The 21,546-nt window shown below is 39.0% G+C and overlaps 1 protein-coding gene across 4 annotated transcripts in view; it reads left to right on the top strand.

The window, feature by feature from the left end:
- The window catches only part of SEPTIN11 (septin 11), a 94,407-nt gene that overhangs the window by 26,405 nt on the left and 46,456 nt on the right, over positions 1-21,546 (top strand). For all 4 annotated transcript variants that reach the window (XM_088133151.1, XM_088133149.1, XM_088133153.1 and 1 more), the window contains exons 2-3: positions 10,496-10,610; positions 18,426-18,621. In XM_088133151.1, the coding sequence (XP_087989277.1) occupies positions 10,496-10,610; positions 18,426-18,621 (311 nt within the window). The remainder of the gene's footprint in view (positions 1-10,495; positions 10,611-18,425; positions 18,622-21,546) is intronic.

Below are 21,546 nucleotides of genomic sequence, written 5' to 3'. Positions count from 1 at the left end.
TAAGCCAATGGACTAGAGTAGTCCTTCATCTTCTGGCATGTCCCATCAAGAAGGACTGGAACCACTGCCACACAGTGCCTCCAAAGCTCAACTCTCCTGGTGGCCCAGAAGATCATGGTTAATGGGCTGAAAGCTGCTAAGAAGTCAAGAAAACTAGCCAGGGAACTCTCTCCCCGATCTAGTTTCTGGTTTCAATTTTCTACCAAGGCAACCCAGATAGTTACATATCATCCCAGTGAAAATGGATCCTCTGGAAGGAAAGGATGGGATGCACTAAATCTCCAAAACAACATTTTGTTCTTTCCAGATGTGTACTATAGACTAGAACTTTTAAAGTTATTATTTTGTATAGCTGTGTTTGCCCAACATATAAAACCACAAATTAGTCATATTTTAGGCTAGTTATCATGCAGACACTACCCCCATGATTGATTCATAGTTAACTGTGTTCTGCAGATCAAGAACATTGGTTAATTGAATGCAGCTCCAGAGCACCGAGTTAACCATGAATAAGCGTGTTGCAAGAATACAGCCTATAATAATTTGTGTAATTTTTCATCTGACCACTTAATTGCTAATGCTTTCTATCCTACCTCACAACCCACTCTATAGATCTACCTTAAATCCAAGCTTAATTGGAATTGTCTTGCTTTTGTGTTCCAGACTGGGTGTCCTGGGGGGTTTGCAAAAAAGAAAAAAACAAGGGAGCACAGTTTAATCACTTGCTCCAAGATGGCTCCCCCTTTGCCCGCACAAGCTGGTGGGCTGGCACAGGCAAAGCGGGAGCTACTTGTACTGGGTAAACCTGCCCTCTGACTTTGCCTGAGGGAGCAAACCATCCAACTTGCATAAGAAAAGAGGGAACAAGTTTTGAAAGAACACTGAAGCCAACATTGGCTGGCTTTGCCTGTATAAGCCCAGTTTAGCGCCATGTAAATATGGTAAGCCTACTTGTCTCCCAATCTCTGTTTAAGTATATTCCAGGAGATCTTTAAAGAAAGGCATTTTGGAGGCTGCAAATGTTTACTCAGATTTGGGAACTGGCTAGGACTTCTGAGTGGATTTCTGAAGTGGTAACTTCTTGGTCACCTGAAATAGTGTGACTTCTGTGAAATTCTAGTCTCAATGATGTATTGAGTGTGATGCACGAAGTAGTGATTTTCTGAGAGCAGTTGTGTTGCCGAAGGAATGTACTTGCAACTGTTGTGAAATGAGGAAATATTTTATTGGCTTATATTTATAAGTGATAGGTACAGTCCAGCATGGGACAATACTCTTCAACATTTTGCAGTCTGGAACCCTTATTTTCCTATCAAATATTTATGGGGATTACTTATGGGCCAACTGCTATTTATATATAGGTTATGTTTGCACAATGCCCTAGGCTAGTATAGTTATTTTATTGTTCAATGCACTGTGCAAACTCAGTCAACTGGATTAATTTAACAAACCATGTTTTAATAGACATGGATTTAATTGACTTAATCACAACTAAACTCTTTTGTCTGGCTCTATTCTGTGTTTGTTTATTCCAGAAGAGCCCTGACTGTCCTGCCCTTAGCAAAATGAAAGTAGGATTTAATTATTCTGGGCACTTGCTAACTTCTCAGTATTTTTAATAAGGACATGAACGGGGAAATGGAAATGGAAGGAAGTCTCATCAAATGTAGAAATGCAAAATATGCAGAAGATAAGAAACACCATTCAAAATGTTCTTAGTAGAATGTATAACTGAATTTTTTAAAAATGAAATTCAACAGAGACAGATGCAATGGTACCATACATACATACATCCTAATGGATAAGGCATTGGGCTCCTAAGCCAGGGATTGTGGGTTCGAGTCCCATCTGGGGTGCCAAATGTTGGAAGAAAAAGTTATCTTACCAAGTCCGTTTCTGAGCCGGGAGTAAAGACACTGACGAATTGCATGAAGTTAGGAGATTTATTCTTCACCCAAGTGCAGAAGCAATGACAGCAGGCAGTTAGGTGGGCGGCCGCGCTGGGACCCCTCCCCACAGTACCTTATATACCTTCTGTTACATTCAAACCCACGTTAAGATGTCATGACTTTCTGATCCAATCAAAGCCAGTTACCTTGATCCATACTCCTCCCCTTACCCAGGACCCCTTTCTCTGATGCCAAATAAGGTTCTTCCTTTCTGTATGTAAACTAATTTCTATCACCTTGAGTGTTAACAGCCATATGTAAACATACATCCCTAAGAAACAAGGTCAGGACCGCTTATCTTTCTTTGTGAGGGGTCATCTGAACAAGAAGAGACTATCAGGTCAAGACAGTTTATCTGCTTACATGAATTGCTGCCTTTCCAGTCAGGAAGAGGCAAATCATGTCAGCAATTAACACATCCTTGAGATTTTGAAAAGTGTTAAAGGTCTCATCCTCAAGAATGCAACCTTTTGTTAATCTAAAATACAGTTAATCATACATACAGGAAAGGGAATATTGGCATTTTGCTAGGCCTGCTTTTATTTCATATTATACAATATATAAAGATAAATGTTTAAACATCTAAATGTCTTAATATATAAAAATGTCTACATGCCCCAACCTTCTAACAATAGTGTGCACATTTAGAACTGGGAATCTCTAGTTTGGGAATATTACACGTGAAAAGGATCTTGGGATCACAGTTATTTCAGAAGCTCAACATGGGCCAATAGCTGTGCTTCTGCAAAAATGGCATATATGGTGTTCTACTGCACTACAGGAATAAATGTTTCTGAACTTTCTGTGCTGGTCAGTTTGTCATCTGGAATAGTGCTCACATCCGGGTGATGACGCTCAGGAATATGGGAAACAAGCCTAAAAACAATATGGAGAACAAGAATTGGCTCGGGCATGGAATGAAGTGGAGAGTGAGAAGACACAGTAGGGATCAGATAAAAAGTTTTCAGAACTTTGAAAGACCCTCATATGGTAGTGGGCAAAGATTTTATTCTCTGCTGCCCTTGGTGGACAAGACCAAATCAAAAGCCCTCAAGTTAAAGGAGGGAAAATTCATTGAACTTTAAGAGAAAACTTCTAAATGTTGAAAGCAACTTAACAATAAAATGAACTTCCTAAAGAAGGAGCTATTTCTCAGTAGTTTAGAACTGAAGACATCCAGCTTGTACCACACAAATAATCTCTGGTGACTGATCTGTTATTAATGGATGAAGCTTTGCTTTCCTTAGCCTGGCGCCTTCCAGATGTGCTGGGCTACAACTCCCAAGAAATCCTAGCTGTTGTGCAACACATCTGGAGGCCCTTTGTTGGGAAAAGTAGGTATAAGGGGTATTGGAAGTAAGTATGCATGAAGGTAAAATTGGTAATTATTGTTTAAAGATCCTGAATTTGTACTTTGAGATAAAATAATAGGCACTGGGATTCTCTTTGCCCAGCAACTAAGAATAGGACAATGCTTTCATTCAACCAGCAGAAAGAGCACATCAAGGTATAAGCTATCTGAGATTTGCAAAAGCATTCATCACATAAGATGTTCACAAAAATCAGGCAAGGAGACTTGTATGCAACTGAGATGGGTCATTTTCACCACTGAAAATGTCACCTAATGTACACACACAGTACTGTAAGTTGAATCTAAGGTGGTAGATTGAAATGTACAAGTTTAGACTTTAGGTAGAAAATCCCATGTTTGAGTGACCTTCCTACCATAACAAAAAATGATCTCCCATAACTACTAATAATTTTATGATTCTATAAGTTATTTTATATCACAGCCCATTTCACCACATGCATTGTTTATTAAATGTGTTAGTCTTTAAACAACATTAAAACATTAGCATGACTACCCCTCTCAGAACTACAAACTGTAAAGATTACCTGCCAGTAGAAATGTAGTGTTATCAGGCAGTGATTCTAGCCAAATTTATTTTCTGCTGTACTTTTTAACTGTTGGGAGGGCATGAAAATGTCACATGAGTATGTAACTAATTGTTCCATCTTATTTCCACTGCACATGGGTGCCAAGCTGAAATATTCATTATTTCTCTATTATACTTGCTTAATTATCAGCTTTGTGGTAATTCCTTGATGACATTGTAACCCTCTGAAGTACTTCATGGACTAGACAGCCACTTTGGGAATCTAATTTATGCTTCAAAATATCAACAATGTACTTAAGACTAGCGGAATTAAATGCATTCATGATTTACTCCCTTGGGGATACAATGTGATAGAATTGTGAGAACGTTCTTTGCTTTTTTTTGCCTTTGAAAAGAATGTTTGATTTTTTTAATTCACTTTTTTCATGTTGCTGATGGTGGTGAAGTTCAGAATTCTTATTGTCTGTGTTCATCTATTAATGCAGTAACGAAAAAGGAGGAATAAGTCTATCAAATGACATCATGGTTCATTCTAACCCCTCCTCTCAAATGCCTCTATTAAGCTATTTTTATGACTCTGCTTTGCATCTTAGCCTTTTTTTTTTTTTTTTTGCTGAATGCTCTCATGCACAACTAATATATTTGCCTTTTACTGTGTGTCAAAGCTAAGCACTTTAGCTCCAAAAGCTTAAGCACAGTTTAATGCCCAAAGATATTGGTTCATATAGATGGATTGCTTCTGCATACAATATTTCCTTGTTAAAAGAGTCCATAGGTTGGGTCAAAATTTAGGAGTAGGCCCATGGAAAGGAACAGGAGATATTTACTGACGTTGAAAAAAATTTGCATTTTGCTTTGAAAAGTGCAAAAAGAAAAATCCAGTAAAATGTCAGTGAATAAATGAAATTGTGTGTCTTTGAGACAGTCTTGACTCCTGGCAACTACCTGGACAAACCTTTTCAGTTTTCTTGGCAAGGTTTTTCAGAAGTAATTTGCCCTTGCCTTCTTCCTAGGGCTGAGAGAGCAGAACTGGCCCAAACTCCCCCAGCTGGCTTCGTGCCTAAGGTAGGACTAGAAGTCATGGTCTCTGGTTTCTAGCCTGGCTCTTAAAGTATAATAACCCAAGAAAAATATGAATATATTTCCTAATTTAAACTATATTTATTTTTGGGGGGCCATGGCTCTTATTAAAGGAACTGGAATGTTAGGGATTTAACACTCTTCATCTCCCCATCATTTCCAATTATAGTTTTTATTGATGTTCCAACTTTATGCCCTCATTCTGTATTCAAGGTAATTTGAGACTTTTTAACGAGAGGGTGGGCGGTCTCAATGCCTTCTCTCTGGTTGCAAAACTATCCCTGTCCCCAAGGGAGTCTTGCTCTGTGTAAAGATTAAGGCAGCTGCTTATAAAAAAATGGTTCACTAGATGCCCGTTGGTTATGGCCACTGAAAACGGTTTCCTTTTGCTTTGTTTACTAGGCTTATTAGAGGACAAAGCAGGATAGATTTCAATAAGTTAAAACAGGTACACCAAGTACAGTTCTCAAAAGAATTTTTTTTAAGGAAAATCACAATGGTTAAAAATATTTTTTTCCAGCCTAACTCGTTTTAGTCTTCCTATCCAGAGTCCTGTTACTGTAATCAAGAGAGTTGCACCAATAAACATGCAAGTCGCTTCATCCTTTGCCCTTGAAATATTTGGCTTCGATTTTCTTATTCCAAAAGTGGAAGGAAAATTCAGGAAGCGAGAGGGCATGCAATCCAAGAGGAGCACAGCCAGTTGCAGCTGGAAACATTAAACTCTAGGCTTTCTCTGGTTTTCCTTAGCTTATTAGGACTCGCATTATTTTAGCTCCCAGTCATGAAGCTGGTGGTGGTGGTGGTGGTGGTGGTGGTGGAGTAGTAATTTGACCTTTCTGCTAGGAGTTTTGGATATGACTGATTTACATTCCTCCTTATCAACTTAAATGCAGCAGTTCAGTTAAAGACAGGCCTGTAAATGCAGAGTAGGATCTGGTTTTGATTGGAGTCTGCTGTTGGGAAATTCTTCATATGTGTTTGTCACTTTTTGTGCCTTCCCTGTTCTCTTGGTGATGTTGCTCCTCCTTTTTTACTAGCTTTACAAGCCTTGCAGGAATGGTTCTTATCTTGCGTCGTCTTGTTCCTGCACTACTATAAAAAAATAAAATTCAGTTTTTCTGCTGATTAGCAATCTGTGAAATGAGAACTATTATATGCATGAATCCCTTCTATTCCAAATAAGAAATGTTAGTGGTTGTTTAAAAGCTTTAAGGAAAATAGCCTTTTATGTTACTTCTTGGCAGAAGTCATGCTGTTACTGCTTTGAGTTTGAATTGACCTTCTAAGCAAACAGTTTGCCTTGAAGATCAACGTTTTGGTCTCACTGTAAAAAGCAGAGTTGTGGATTCTTGTGTTAAGGGGGACTGGTTATAAAAAGATAATACTGTCTCCCCAAAAAATCTGAAAGTGCTATCAGCAAAGTGGAGCAAAGAGCCCTCTTTTCAAAGTGAACACTGAGGATATACAAAAGTAGCCTTTTTTGATGGGGGGAGCATATTTCTGCTTTCCCATGGGTTGGTAGTACATATTCAGGACAGTGAATGAGCTTGGAAGTGTATTGCTGCCCAAGATTACAGCTCCTTCAAGGTTCACAGGTATCAGGGTAAACTGTTGGTGCACACTTTGTGCAAGTAACTAATGAAGGTGAATACCATTTTCCCCATTTCAGAATAAGTGTAATCTATGTATTTGAATGCCAATCTGTTCTAAGCCCTCTTGCACAGATGGAGCTTTCCAAAAGTAAAATGAGTTTACTCGCCTCAGACATATAATAGCAAAAAGAGTTGTATCAGTGGCAGACAGAAGCTCTAATCGTTTGTGGGATCCCTAGTACGTTTCCCACCAGCTGCAGTTGGCATTCGGTGTTGCCACGCGTGAGTAAATTACTGTAACAGGTTTTCTTTAAGCAGGGAGTCTTAAGAAGAAGAATGGGCTTTCAACTTCTAAGCGTTACTTGGCAAGGAAAAGCTACAGAGGAAGAGCTGATTCCTTGGAGGGATGGGAAGAACTTAAATGAAATCAAGAGCTTGCTTTGTTAGGGTTTCATATTGTGTTTGTTGGCTGGATAAACTTTGCCTATGTGGCATCTTTTAAAATTAGTACAAGCTGGAAAGGGAGTCAGGGAAAGCAATGGAGCTTGGCAAGTTTATAAACTAAGCAAGGAGGCTTTGGGGATGGAAGGAGGAGGATGTACCAAAACCTTGAAATAAGTCGGTGCTTAAATGCTACTTTCTGTGCATCTTCTTTAGCTGAGCTCTTCCTTGCTGTTTTTTTGGGGGTGGGGTGGGGGGCGAGGAGCTATCTTTCATTGATTTTTCTCTGGTTGGAGACTGCAGTTTTTTAAAAGTAAAAAATCAATCTTGAGAATGTGATGAATGGGTCCAGTATTTTCAGCCCATTTTTGAGGGGGAATTTCAAGAGGCAACATGGATGTGTATTCCTCAAACAGGCCCACTCTGGCCAAAAAAGGAGAAATGATGCTGTTGAAAAGTGAGAGCTTTGCCCAAATGTGTGATCTGGGTATGCTCTGGGGACAATAGGAATGGGACTGGGGGCATCATATGGCCAGGAATTTCCCACCCCCATGCTAACTGCTGCCATTATCCACCACTCATGGGTGTTTGAAGATGGTGCAATTGTTATTGGATCAGCCCATCTGATTCTTTCTGTAACACTTGATTAAGGATTTGGAAAGTATCTAGCAAGGTGTGATTTTCTGCTTGAGCTTCCTGGCTGTAGCCTCCAGATCATTCGTTGCATCAGAAGTGCATCTGCTTCAAACACTGATAGCAGTAAAAAGCCTCTATAATAAATTAAATTAATGTTCTTATGATTTAATTCTCCTGCCACTGTTTGAAGATGCCAAAAGTCTGCTTTGACATATCCACAGTGAATAAAATTTTACAACCCAGGAGCAGGGGGTGAAGATAACCCTCTTGAGGCCTTTTATGAGCCTAGCATTTAGCACAGGTAGGAAGCTAACTTGTAGTAGCCACTTAGATGATAGGAATTTCCTCCAGGAGAACAGACCAGTAAATGTTTCTATAACTAGCAAGGCCTGGTTCCTTTATTTTCAAGCTGCCAGTTGTACAACGAATGACTAATATAAACAGGAAAAATGTTGTGAATGACCAGCTTGTGTAGACTTATGTTCAAAGAGGAATCCAGAGGGTGTTTCTGGTCTGTTCTGAAAGTCAAGATGGAAAAAATAGAAGTTTGACCAGCATGTTAGATATGAAACATACAGTCTAACGTTATATGCAATTCTTAACAAAATTGGAAGTAGTGATTGGCAACTACTGTTTAGCACAAATGTATCTCATAGCAAAAATGGGAGTTAAAATTTTTGTTTCTTTAATATTAGAAATATCTTCATGTTTATTGCTTTTCTGCCTCAGCTGGAATAAACCATAGTGATCTTTGGGGCTAGGAAAACAAGTGTGTGTATGGAAGAATTATTTCTGTCCCCCTCAGGGCCTCAAAGAGCAGGTGACTTAAGATACAGTCGTACCATTTCAGTGAATTGGCTCTGGTTAGCCCAGACTGGTTTGCTTTATAAATAGTAGTTCAACACGGACCTACTAAATTCAGTCGTGATTCCAAAACATTTAACCAAGTTTTCTTCTGTGCATTTTGGCTGGTTGCCAAGGAAGTATTTATGAGATCTTTGTTTTTTTCCCTCTCAAATTTATGTCCTTTCTGTTGCATTTTTTCTTCTCTTTTCACAGATCCACACATTTTGAGGTAGGGAGGAAGAATCCTTTGGTTTCCTCTCATTCTGACCACAATAGCACTCTCCCCTTAAAACTTAATTTATATTGACGTTCCCCTAAATGGGAACAGAGAGAGTGCAAACATCTGATCATCTGAAAGTAAACTTCAGTTAATCAGAATAAGTTTGCAAGAATGATTATTTTGTCCTCTCAACTGAATACTTACTCCTTGTGTTAAAAAACTCAGAAAACTATTGTTACCTCTGAGAACACATTATGGTACAATATCTGTGCCTAACAGCAGTTTCCAATCTTTTCCTTCACGCAGACCACTACATCATCAACAGCCTTGGAGGCCACCCTATCAGCAAGTTGTTTTAAACTTATTCTCTCTTGAGCAAGTTAGATAAAAGCCATTGCTCCATTTTTGGATTCCCATATTCTAACCACACAGTGATCAAAAAGCATTGGGTCATAATGATGCTGCACAACGGGTTCATATTAAAATTCAGAGGAAGTTGGATTATGCAAGGATGTTTGTGAGTCAATAGCATTTCACATAATAATGTAATCTTCAGTTACTTAGTGATCACCTTCACAAATCAACAGTGGTCCATGGAGTACAGATGGGAGACCATAACATAAAAATTGGTTGCTTGCTGTAACAAAGTATTTTAAGTTGCCGAACATACATACCCATTATGCTATCCCTTTCAGGGTAAGAAGCATTATGCAAAGTGCAGGAAAGAAGAAACTGTAAACCAAAAAATTAAAGAGAAAAGGAAAGGAACTATGGCTAAATCTGGCTCACTTCAATATTATTTACCATGACTTTTATCTTTGCAAACAATTCTTGGCTCCATCTTTGCCATGCACTGCTTCACAAATTGCTTTCTGTTCTTAAAACTTCTTACTGCTTTCTTTTTGAGGAGCTCATGAACTCCATCCACCCCCAACCTTCTCAAGTCTTCCCTTCTCAAATTGTTCACTCTTTCGTCATATATTTGCTTTGCAATTTGAACCTCGTTTATTCTTTGTATATGTTCAAACCATCTTGACATACTATCCATACTATCTTGACTACTGTTCATGTATTTTTGTATTCAGTCCACATTCCATCAACACCCATTCATTCTTCACCCAATCTCTTACTTTATACACATCCCTTTAAGTATACCATTCCCACTACATTCAATTTACTCTTATGATTCTCCTGGGCAGAAAGCATGTTCCAAATACTATCACCCATTCCTCCCAAGAGTCAGGAACTTTTCAATCAAGTAGTACTACCAATCTAAGATTTGCTTGGCTATCAGATTTGGTCTGCAAAAATCCAAGTGGTGACCACTAGATAAAACCTAAGAATTAGGATTGTCTGTATATCTCTGCTGCCTGGTCTAGTGATCATCCAGATTTTTGCAAACCAGATCTGGTAGTCCTAATGGGTGAATATTCTCTGGGATTTAGGATTATTTTAATGGAAAAGGCTCCATTAACTTGGTGGTAGAACCATGCTTGTTTTGCATACACAAACTTACATGACCAGTTGTTTTCCCATTCCCACCTAAAAGGAGTTTGGATAGCACAGCAGAGAAACACCTTTGTGAGTCACCCTGGAGAGCTGCTTCCAAGCAAAATAGCCACGTAAATAGGCCAGTGGTCCAACACTGCATTCATACGTTTAATAATATATGTGCAAGTTATTAAATACATATACAGAGCTATATTTGAAAACCTGGGCTATTCATGTCCAGCTCCATAGAGAATGCGCCCCGACCTTATGCAAATAAATGAACAGTAAATGGGAATAGGTTTTGTAAAGGTCTTCAACCCTTTCTCTTTGGAATTGCAGAATGACGACCTTCGAAATCTGGCCTTGTCAGGCCATGTTGGTTTTGACAGTCTCCCTGATCAGCTGGTGAACAAGTCAACCTCACAGGGTTTCTGCTTCAACATCCTTTGTGTTGGTAAGTCATACTGATGAGACTCTGCTAAAGCAATTTTCTGCATTCTTTCCAAATACCACAAGATGGATTCCTTCCTTTGGAATGTGTAAGACAGGAAACATCAGTAGGAATATATTAGTAGATATGTGCCAACTCCTGTGTCCACAGGGAAGGCAAAAGGGGCAGATGACATCACATCACACACACAGTGCAGATTACATCATTATGATGGAAAATGACGCAAGTCCATAATTTGCATTGTTTGCAAGATGTATGCAGAGAATACTGATGTCATCATGGCCTTGACCAAATATGCCTTGTTAATGTTAAAAACATACAGTGGGGCAAAAAATATTTAGTCAGCCACCAATTGTGCAAGTTCTCCCACTTAAAAAGATGAGAGAGGCCTGTAATTTTCATCATAGGTATACCTCAACTATGAGAGACAAAATGGGGGGAAAAATCCAGAAAATCACATTGTCTGATTTTTAAAGAATTTATTTGCAAATCATGGTGGAAAATAAGTATTTGGTCAATATCCAAAGTTCATCTCAATACTTTGTTATATATCCTTTGTTGGCAATGACAGAGGTCAAATGTTTTCTGTAAGTCTTCACAAGGTTTTCACACACTGTTGCTGGTACTTTGGCCCATTCCTCCATGCAGATCTCCTCTAGAGCAGTGCTGTTTTGGGGCTGTCGCTGGGCAACACGGACTTTCAACTCCCTCCAAAGGTTTTCCATGGGGTTGAGATCTGGAGACTGGCTAGGCCACTCCAGGACCTTGAAATGCTTCTTATGAAGCCACTCCTTCGTTGCCCGGGTGGTGTGTTTGGGATCATTGTCATGCTGAAAGACCCAGCCACGTTTCATCTTCAATGCCCTTGCTGATGGAAGGAGGTGTTCACTCAAAATCTCACGATACATGGCCCCATTCATTCTTTCCTTTACACGGATCAGTCGTCCTGGTCCCTTTGCAGAAAAACAGCCCCAAAGCATGATGTTTCCACCCCCATGCTTCACAGTAGGTATGGTGTTCTTTGGATGCAACTCAGCATTCTCTCTCCTCCAAACACGACGAGTTGAGTTTAGACCAAAACGCTCTACTTTGGTTTCATCTGCCCATATGACATTCTCCCAATCCTCTTCTGGATCATCCAAATGCTCTCTAACAAACATCAGACGGGCCCAGACATGTACTGGCTTAAGCAGGGGGACACATCTGGCACTGCAGGATTTGAGTCCCTGGCAGCGTAGTGTGTTACTGATGGTAGCCTTTGTTACTTTGGTCCCAGCTCTCTGCAGGTCATTCACTAGGTCCCCCTGTGTGGTTCTGGGATTTTTGCTCACCGTTCTTGTGATCATTTTGACCCCACAGGGTGAGATCTTGCGTGGAGCCCCAGATCGAGGGAGATTATCAGTGGTCTTGTATGTCTTCCATTTTCTAATTATTGCTCCCACAGTTGATTTCTTCACAGCAAGCTGTTTGCCTATTGCAGATTCAGTCTTCCCAGCCTGGTGCAGGTCTACAATTTTGTTCCTGGTGTCCTTCAACAGCTCTTTGGTCTTGACCATAGTGAAGTTTAGAGTGTGACTGTTTGAGGTTGTGGACAGGTGTCTTTTATACTGATAACAAGGTCAAACAGGTGCCATTACTACAGGTAACGAGTGGAGGACAGAGGAGCCTCTTAAAAAAGTAGTTACAGGTCTGTGAGAGCCAGACATCTTGCTTGTTTGTAGGTGACCAAATACTTATTTTCCACCATGATTTGCAAATAAATTCTTTAAAAATCAGACAGTGTGATTTTCTGGATTTCCCCCCCCATTTTGTCTCTCATAGTTGAGGTATATCTATGATGAAAATTACAGGCCTCTCTCATCTTTTTAAGTGGGAGAACTTGCACAGTTGGTGGCTGACTAAATACTTTTTTGCCCCACTGTAATCCACTCTTTCTACATTTCAAACCTTTGAAACTGAAGTTTTCCTGACTGTATAATCATTGCTTGAGTCCAAGACTTTTGAAATTTGGAGCACCATTGTTTTTCTTGATTAAAATTTTGACAAGCCTGAGTAGGTCAGTGTCCTCACACACTCAACTCGAATTTCAGTCTCCCCCTTCCCCCAGTTAATTTTGCCATTGAATGCCCCGCCCTTATCTCTGCTTAGTCCAGTATTTTTCAAACTAGGCAATTTTAGTTGGCACACTACAGTTGGTACGCTAAGAGAACAATCCTAGATTGACCTTCTCCTTGATGTGTTTAGTCTTCTACATGCAGAGAATTTGTGTTACTATTAAATTGGGAAACATTTAAAAAATGTAATAATCCACTAGAGTTCAAACTTCTGCCATATTCCTTTGCTGTAATATTCTCATTATGATTGCAGCACAAGAAAAATTGGTGACGTAGGATATAAACCAGACCACACTTGAGTGTCTTAATCATATGAATATGTTTCAGATTCCTAGTTGGTATGTGGACCTTTGAGTTGGAATGTTTACTTTGTGTTCTTTTTAACACAAAAAGTTAAATTTTGGAGCAAGGAAAGGCTGATTCTATGTATTGTATAAATTATGTAAAATTGTACCATCGTAGGCATGTCTATTCAGAAACAGCTAAGTTCCAGGAAATTGGTGTTAGATTGCAGCCTTATTACGTTTGTGCTAGTTGAAATCATATTCCAACTCATGGAAATCTTTTTCAGGCTCCTGAGATTATATATAATCCTTCTTCATTAGCATACATTTGCTTTTGTGTTTTGTAAGATGACTGCTGCACTTGATATTGTATCCTGTATTTTACCCATAATTTGCCAGTGGTTGTTCATGCAGCTTTTCTTTTGAGACCCTGAAGCAAACTAACTTAAGGATGGTAATCAAAGTCAGTAGGCCAAACAAGGAAACTATGGAAAATCCAAATCAAACATCTCCTGAGATTGAGTGTTTCTGAAATGCAAAAAAGTTGTTTCCTCCCTTAAAGATTAGTATTTTATTTTCTTCTTTTTTCTTAGTGGTTAAACTGCTGCAAGCTATAAGGCCAAGTAGTTAAGTCTTCTAACTCCTTGGTGTGACTGATAACTAGCCTGAGACTTCTTGCATTCCTGGAAAAGCATTTCTTTGTGTGCAAGAATGAAATAGTTGATCTCTGCCCTTCATTTGGCAGAGCTGAGCTATTCCCATCTCTTCCCCTTTATGTGATATCTGGTTTGTTTTTACAGCGAAACTTTAATAGGCAGCTTCGTTTATTTCTTTAGAAAGAGACAACATTGACTGAAACCTGATTGCACTTTGAAAAATTTAGCCTGCGGAGATAGATTTCACTGTTGAACTCCTTTTTTTTTGCAAGTGAATGTTTGAAAAAAAAAATGACAGAATTGGGCTTGGTGATATTTAAGGCACACCAGGAAACTTCTGGATGTAATGATCTCTAAAGTCAAGCTGACAAAAATCGGTTGCTTTTTTCCTCTGCCATTGCTGCTCCTCAGCCAAATGCAGTTTTAGGAACACAACTAGCAAGGGATGAGCAGTATAGTTCAATGCAGTGTCATGACAAACAAAAGTTCAAGAGCTAGTGTCTCCTTCCTAAAAGCTCTCAGCTGCAGAGTTTTAGATCAGTGGACTAAGGGGGTTTGTCTCTTACCTTCAACTTCAGTCCAGCGGCTGTAGCAACAGACAACTATGGCCATAAGCATTGAGGAAAGCACCTAGTTTCCAATTTTCACTGTCACAATTCACAGGGACTTTAAAATGCAGCAGTAGAACAGCGGCCTGGCAGCTGGAAAGTCTCTGGAAGCTCTTAATCCTTTTGCCTATAGTTTTATAATTAACTTTCCCTTGTGTAGTTTCTCACCATACCAACCTCTCAAAGCGTTATGCAAATTGCAAGATGTATGCACACGAAGCTGTGTCCTGAAAAACATGTTTTTTTCTAGGATGTCCTAGTACCAGCAATACATCTTTTTTCTTGTTTGGTCAGAGGGGTTGAGATTTTTTTTTTTTTTTATTGCTTAAGGAGGCAGCTGTCTACCACTTCCTCAAGAAGCCATAGTTGGACCCTTTCTGGGGAAAGTTGTTGAGAAGGTGGTGATCCTGCAGCTTCAGAAGACTGTGGAGGAAATAGATTATCCAGAACTTTTCACTCAGGTTTTAGGCCTGGGGTCAGTACAGAAAGGGCACTGATTGTGCTTGCTGATGACCTATGGAGGGACTGGGATGTGTGGCGTGCCCATCCTCACCCTCCTTGATCTCTTGGTGGTCATTGCTCAGGGGATTGGGGATGGGAGGCATATAATACATGGTTGTCCTCCTTTTCTTCAGCTTCAGCTTTAGTCTGTGTTGATTAAAGGAAGAGGTCCAGCTTTCAGTCTCTATTCTGTGGGATTCCTCAGGGTTCAACTCAGGGATTAATTTGGGAGATTTTATCCCTATCTTGATTATTTTGGTTGTTTGGGGTTGTATGAAGTTGCCTCACGTACAATATGTTTCATTTTTAATGGCTTTGAATTATTTATAATTTAGTTTTTATCTTGCATGCCACCCTCAGTCACAGGCAGTTGGGTGGGCACGTAAATTGATTCATTAACCATGGGAAGTTAGGGAATGGGAAACTAGATAATATTCTTTGCACTTTCGTATTTATCAACTGGGGGCAGGAGTGTGCATTGATTGAGTGATTGTGTTCTCTGTATTTTGGGGTTGGCAGGAATGAAGATACGGCAGCCGGTTTCAAACTGCTCTGTGAGGAATTAGGGGTAGAAATCCATAGTATGGCAGTTCATTCAGGCTGCAGTTCAGAAGGACCTGTGTACTTAAACATCCCCTCCCCAAATGAACTAGATCGATCGTTTAAGTTGTAAACATGATTAGGTGAAAAATTAATATGATTCATATTTTAATGTGCCCAGTTTACCTTCCCAGATCTATAGGTAAAATAAAACACATTTCTATGTGCCATTATTTGTACTTTTCCAAAGTTTGAAATTCAGAAGGTGTATAAATCAGGGAAATGTGCATATTGCAGAAATTTTTCATGTGGGCTTCTTAAAAAATTGCCAACGGATGGATATAGGATGGCAGCGGTCTTCAGCTTAAAAGAAATGAAATGAGTAGATGCAAATTTAGCAGATTCTCCCATCTCTATTGCAACATAAACCTTGTTGAATATGGTGGGGAGCATACTGAGAACTACATTGTTAGCAAACATGAATAGAATTTTACTGCATTAAAATATAAAGTACTGTTCTCTTGTGCTGCTTGTGGGTTTTCTGAAGGCATTTTATTAGCTGTCATGGGAAGCCAGATTTTGAGTCAGAGGGAACAGCAAGGCTTTGTAGAGTCTGCTAAACTCTAAATACAAATTCCTTATTGAATAAAACACGGGGCAGCTAGTCCTATAAGAGAAAGCAGTTTACAGCTTCTTTTTCCCTATTGCAGACCAAAACCAAAACAGTATAAAAGTAAATCTGAGAGATGTATCCATAATCTCAATTCTGCTGTTTTAAAAATGCTTTTTTAAAATGTCTCCCCCATAAATGACAGGTTAAGGTGATTAAGAGTGCCTCCCCACTGCTCATCAACTGGTTTTGGGGGGGGGGGGTTGGTTTGCTTTGATGCCTACAATGGGAAATAGCGGCTGATCTCCTTCTTCAAAAATGTGAATCTCCTTATGCAAAGTCAAGATATATTATGTAATGTCGGAGCAAAATGCAAATTGCATCCTACCTGTTCTGTAGCTCTGTACTCGTCACATTTTTTTTTAAAAAAAATCTGACATTTTAAACTATTTTTTCTTGGTAGCTAAACATAGGCTTGGAAGGGAAAGTGTGGGAAGAGAATAAAATTAAAGTGGTAACTGGAAAATGGTTGAAGGAGTAAATAAGTCTCTTTTTTTTCATTAGAGACAAAGATGGAAAACTAGAAGCTGTGCTGTTCCTCCTGGTTTGACTATTTTATTTACAGTCTCATTGTGCAATAAATATAGGTGACACTTCATGAATAAGCAACAAATTTTGTTCAAAGCAATTCTTGCTGCCAAGATACATGCAAATTGTTGCTTTCTCTCTCTCTCTCTCTTTTACTGAACGGTAAACATAGAAAGACCCATCTGGATTGGCATCATAGTGTGAGGAATTTGGGAACATTAATCCTCATCTTCCAGGGCAGTTATACAATCTGGAAAAATGTTCTGAATCGAAGTACAGAACTCCAGTTCTTTATTCCATTCTGACATCCCAAGTCTAAAACTATTTATCACATACTCTACGCTGACTTTCAATTTGGGTTAAATGTGTTTACATTGGAAATCATCCAACAAGAAAGTGTTTACTTTCTAACCATGTGCTTTGCAACAAGAAACACGGTTAATTTAGATTAAATGTCTGTTCCTACCAGATTTCCCAAAATAGTAGTTTCTGTCTGTGTGTGTTATGTTCTCATGCTAGTAAAGAACTAATTTTTAGCAATGGTATTTGGCTGTAACTTCTGTCTGTAATTTAACTTGTTAGTAGAATGAGAGTGCTATGCAGTGCCAAGAATATTCACGTACAGGTAGTCTCCAGTTTAAGAACGAGTTCCGTTCTCAAGGTCTGTCCTTAAGTCAAATTTGTATAATACTGTATAAGTAGTATTGTGTAATTAGCTCAAACCATTGTGTCTTTAACTCGAATCATCATGTATTTAACTTGAATTTTGCTACAATAGGCTCTGTTCTTAACTATGGATCATCCTTAAACTGGCGTTCTTAACCCGGGAATTACCTGTACTAGTGCCTCTCGTTGGAGGGTACATTTTGAAGGCTCTGAAGCAAAACAGCCGGTTCAAATCTAGAGCTTTGAGGGAAGATAATTAGGCACTTCACAAACATAAAAATGCTGTGTTTCTCTTCAGGCTGCACTTTCCTTCCCATTTATCTTTTACAGTAAACTTCAGATTTAGGGACATCTGCAGGTGGAGTGGGAGGTGATTTCACACATATTTCATGACATCACATGATATCACCACACAAAGGATACACGTTTTGTAATTTGCATCTTTGGCATGATGACACAGTGGCAGTGACGTGGCTTGTATGGAATCTTCTGTTCAGGATAATATGACAAAATACAGCCCACATATAATGTTTTTTTCCCAGAATAAGGCTTCTTGTGTTTCATTTCAAATCGGTGACTGTCTGGGAACCTTTGAAAAGAAGAAGGAAGATGTGTCAGGGTTAAATAAGACGAAGGTAGTGATAGACATGAACTGGTTTGTTCTAGTCATTCTAATCTACGCTAATAGAGCAAAGTGATTAGCTGCAAACTGGGAAATTCCCAGGTAGAAATTTATTTTTTGCTATGGACTCACTAAGCTGCCTTAGACACACCACTCACTCTTAGCCTCAGTTTCCCCAGCAATTTTGGTACAAGGGTTTCAAGTAGATAATGCCTGTGAAGTGCTTTTAACACAGGATAGTATTGTTTATTAGAGTTATATCCCACCTTTCTCCAGAAGCTCAAAATGGCATACACAGAGATCTCCCTTTATTTTATTTCCACCACAACAGTCCTGCTGGGTGCATGGGGCTGAGAGGGAGTGACTGGCCCAAGGAGAATGTCTGTGGCTAAGGATGGAAGTCAGAATGTAAACTAGGTTTGTGCTGAGAATGAATCAATTTAATAAAGTGTGTTAAATTAATTTAGCGGACTATAAACTTTCAGCCCTATGCAGCGTTTGTCTCATCTCTATGATTTCAGTATTCTTGCATATTCTCAGAATGTCCGGTTCTTCAAATGAAGCAGAAAGTTGGGGAGTTGGGAGCAATGGATTTCTCAGACCTCCTAATTCAGATGTCTTTTTCTTAGGGGAAACTGGCATTGGCAAATCAACCCTCATGGACACTTTGTTCAATACGAAGTTTGAAAGTGACCCCGCAACTCATAAGGAGCCTGGCGTACGGTTGAAAGCAAGGAGTTACGAACTTCAGGAGAGCAATGTCCGCCTGAAGCTGACGATTGTTGATACAGTGGGATTTGGAGACCAGATCAATAAGGATGACAGGTAATGTGAAACTGAGCCCTTGCAAGGTATTCTGAAAATGGGAATGCTCAGAGATCTTGATGGAAAAAAATATACATAGGTTTGTCTTTAATCTGCAGGCTGCAGTAAACCCATTTTGAGGTGAGAGAAGTACAAAATTTTCCTAGTGACATTTTTATCTTCTCTTTCTTTCCTTCCCTAAATCCCCACTGTAACTTACACTGATTTAAAGGAGGCCCTTTCCTCTATTACTCTTTTAGTTTTGTGATTTTATTCTTTTTATATACATTTAGATACCTGGTGCTTTGCCTCTATTTAATTGACGAGAACAGAAAAAGAAAAAAAAGACAGCAAAATTTTTCTTATATATATATATATAAGAAAAATTTTGCTGTCTTTTTATATATATACACACACACACACACACACACACACACTTCTCGTATATATATATATATATATATATATATATATATATATATATAAACTTTTTCACAACAGTTTAAAGGTGACTGTATTTCATTGTAACTGCGTAATCAGCCATATATAATCTGCATCTGTTAGAAAAAGTGGGCTTGATACTTAATTTTGCCCAAACAATTAAACCTTTTTTTTAAAAAAAAAAAAAATTGTACCATATACCTTTAAAATGTAAATGCATTAACAACTGTCATAGTTTTCCAGCATTTGGTATACCTAGTCATTGGCTTGTAAGAGTTTGCTAAACAGACGTGTTGCAGGCTAACTACATGTCAACAAATGTCCAAGTTTTACATTCTCAGGCATTTCTAAACCATTCTTTGGCACAGGTTTAAAACCTGGCCAGATAAATTAATCTTCAGGGTCATGAAGTGCTTCTGATGTGGAATTCCCAATAGGGGTCTTGAGAGGTGTAGATCAAAATGAGTTTTTAAATTAAGGATTTGGTGGTAGCTTTCTAGAAAAGGAGAATCTTTCTCTCACCACCCTCAGGAACAAAAGTGCACAGCCCCGGGCTGTTTGTAGCTTCCTGAAATTATTGGATCAAACTCCCTTTTCTAAAAATCATTGCTGCACTGTAATTTTCAATAAGACTGAAGGGGAAGGTTCTTAAATTCATGTCTGTTGGCAAATCATATTACTATTTCTAATTTTAAATAAATGCAAATAAAACAAAATCAAATTCAGTTTTGTCTGTCCCCCTTCTAATTTTTTGGCATGTGGTTCTCTCAAACTCACTCAATGACTAGGTATACCAAATGCCCACTCAAATGCCCAAGTTCTAGCCTTGGCACAGAAAACTCTCAGAATCCTTGCCAATTTAGAAATGGTTAGCATTGCAGATCTAACAACCTTGTTGATGTTACTGGACTTCTTCACTGCAATCTCCTTATCCCTTTCTACTAAATTGGCCCCTTTTTATACTTCTCAAGTTTGGGGAAGTCCTTCAGTTTGCTTTGGAGATAGTTAACTGATCATAAAATGCTCTTTTCCATTCTCAGGGTTGGAGATTTTAATAAATACATCAAACTTGGAAATCAAGGAATGATCTGTGCCTGTTGGAAGAAGTCTTTTGGGAAGCAGTATAGATGTTTCCAAGCCAAGAGAAAGGACAGACAGACAGAGAACAAGCGAGACAGAGAGAGAGAGAGCAGTTGTTCAAAATGGAAATACGTTACCATCTATTGTGTCTGGATGAGTTTGTTTCTGATTTCATTTGGGAAGGGTTGGCAGCAGGGTTTCCTTCATCTGTCAAGATCTTCTTTGTTAAAAAGGCACCCTCTGAAGGTGATATGAATAGGCAAGCTGTTACCCCAATATGCCTTGTCACAATTGAAAGTTTGTTTCAAATGATCATTAGCCAAGCATGACAACCACAGTTAATCTCCTATCATAGCTCCTTTTTTTAAACAGAAGGTCCAAAACAGCTGCTAATCAAAGATGGTGATTGCAGCCTTTGTGGAAAAACCTTCAGTTTTTGAAGAAGGCTCATCAGCTAATTGTGTTAATGCTAAAAGGCAATGTGGATGTGTCTCTCTCTCTGAGTGTGAGATATATTGCTGTTTCCTATTTCTTGGTGGTGGGGGTAAGTAGCAAGAGGGCATATTATGGGGAGAACCACACCTAAGACATGGCCCTCACTCTGATCCTGACCACAATTATACTGCTGTAAGCCAGGTCTCAGTGACATCCAACCAACAGGCTGTTGAAAAACCAGATTTATTTGGGCCGAAGTGGCACAATTTCTTCCAAGTTTATTTTGGGCATTACTTTCAACCAAAGGTAATAAATGACAAATGTTTGTATTAATGTAATCTCTTCTCTTCCCGGTTCTTTTTCTGTTAAGGTAGTATCTTAGACATGGGGGTGAGGGCAGATTAGTAGTTTCTGTTTCTCATTCAGAGGACTCGTGTATGAACAATTCCAATTTTATTCAATGATTATGTTGTAGAATAGATTAATATTACAGGTCTTTCTGCTGAAAGATAATTAACAAATGCCTCTTCGTTTAATAATTGAATGTCTATTTAATGGTCTCAAGGGTTACCAGTGGATCTGTTCTTCTGGATTATATCTGCTGATCATCTTCATTTGTGTCCCACCTCATCCCATGCAACTGTTCACTGTTTCTCTCTTTCTTTTCTTCATTCTTCAAGTTCTCTTAGCTTTCTGCCTGCCTGCCTGCCTTATACAAAAATCAACTTTTACCTTCCTTTAGCAAAGCAACGAACAACTGTTTCATCACCCAGGCAAGTTCAGTATCGAAAGCAGGGGGAGTTCTTAGAGGTGGGAACAAAAATGGGTTAGGAAACTTCCCATTAGCGACTCCATTTCTACCAGCACTGGAATCTGAAGCTGACCAGCACTGATTTGAAATGGCTGGCAAGAAAAAGAACCAACCCTTACCTTGTCTCGTGATACCGCTTCTATTTGCTAGAAACAGGAGTGCTTACAAATGAAATAAAT

Source organism: Python bivittatus, unplaced genomic scaffold (assembly GCF_059951505.1).
Source record: "Python bivittatus isolate LINGU-HERP-01145 unplaced genomic scaffold, Pbiv_v1 ctg000070_np1212, whole genome shotgun sequence".
Lineage (NCBI taxonomy): Eukaryota > Metazoa > Chordata > Lepidosauria > Squamata > Pythonidae > Python > Python bivittatus.
Note: the sequence above shows the minus strand (reverse complement) of the source record. Positions and strands in the feature narration are given on the sequence as shown.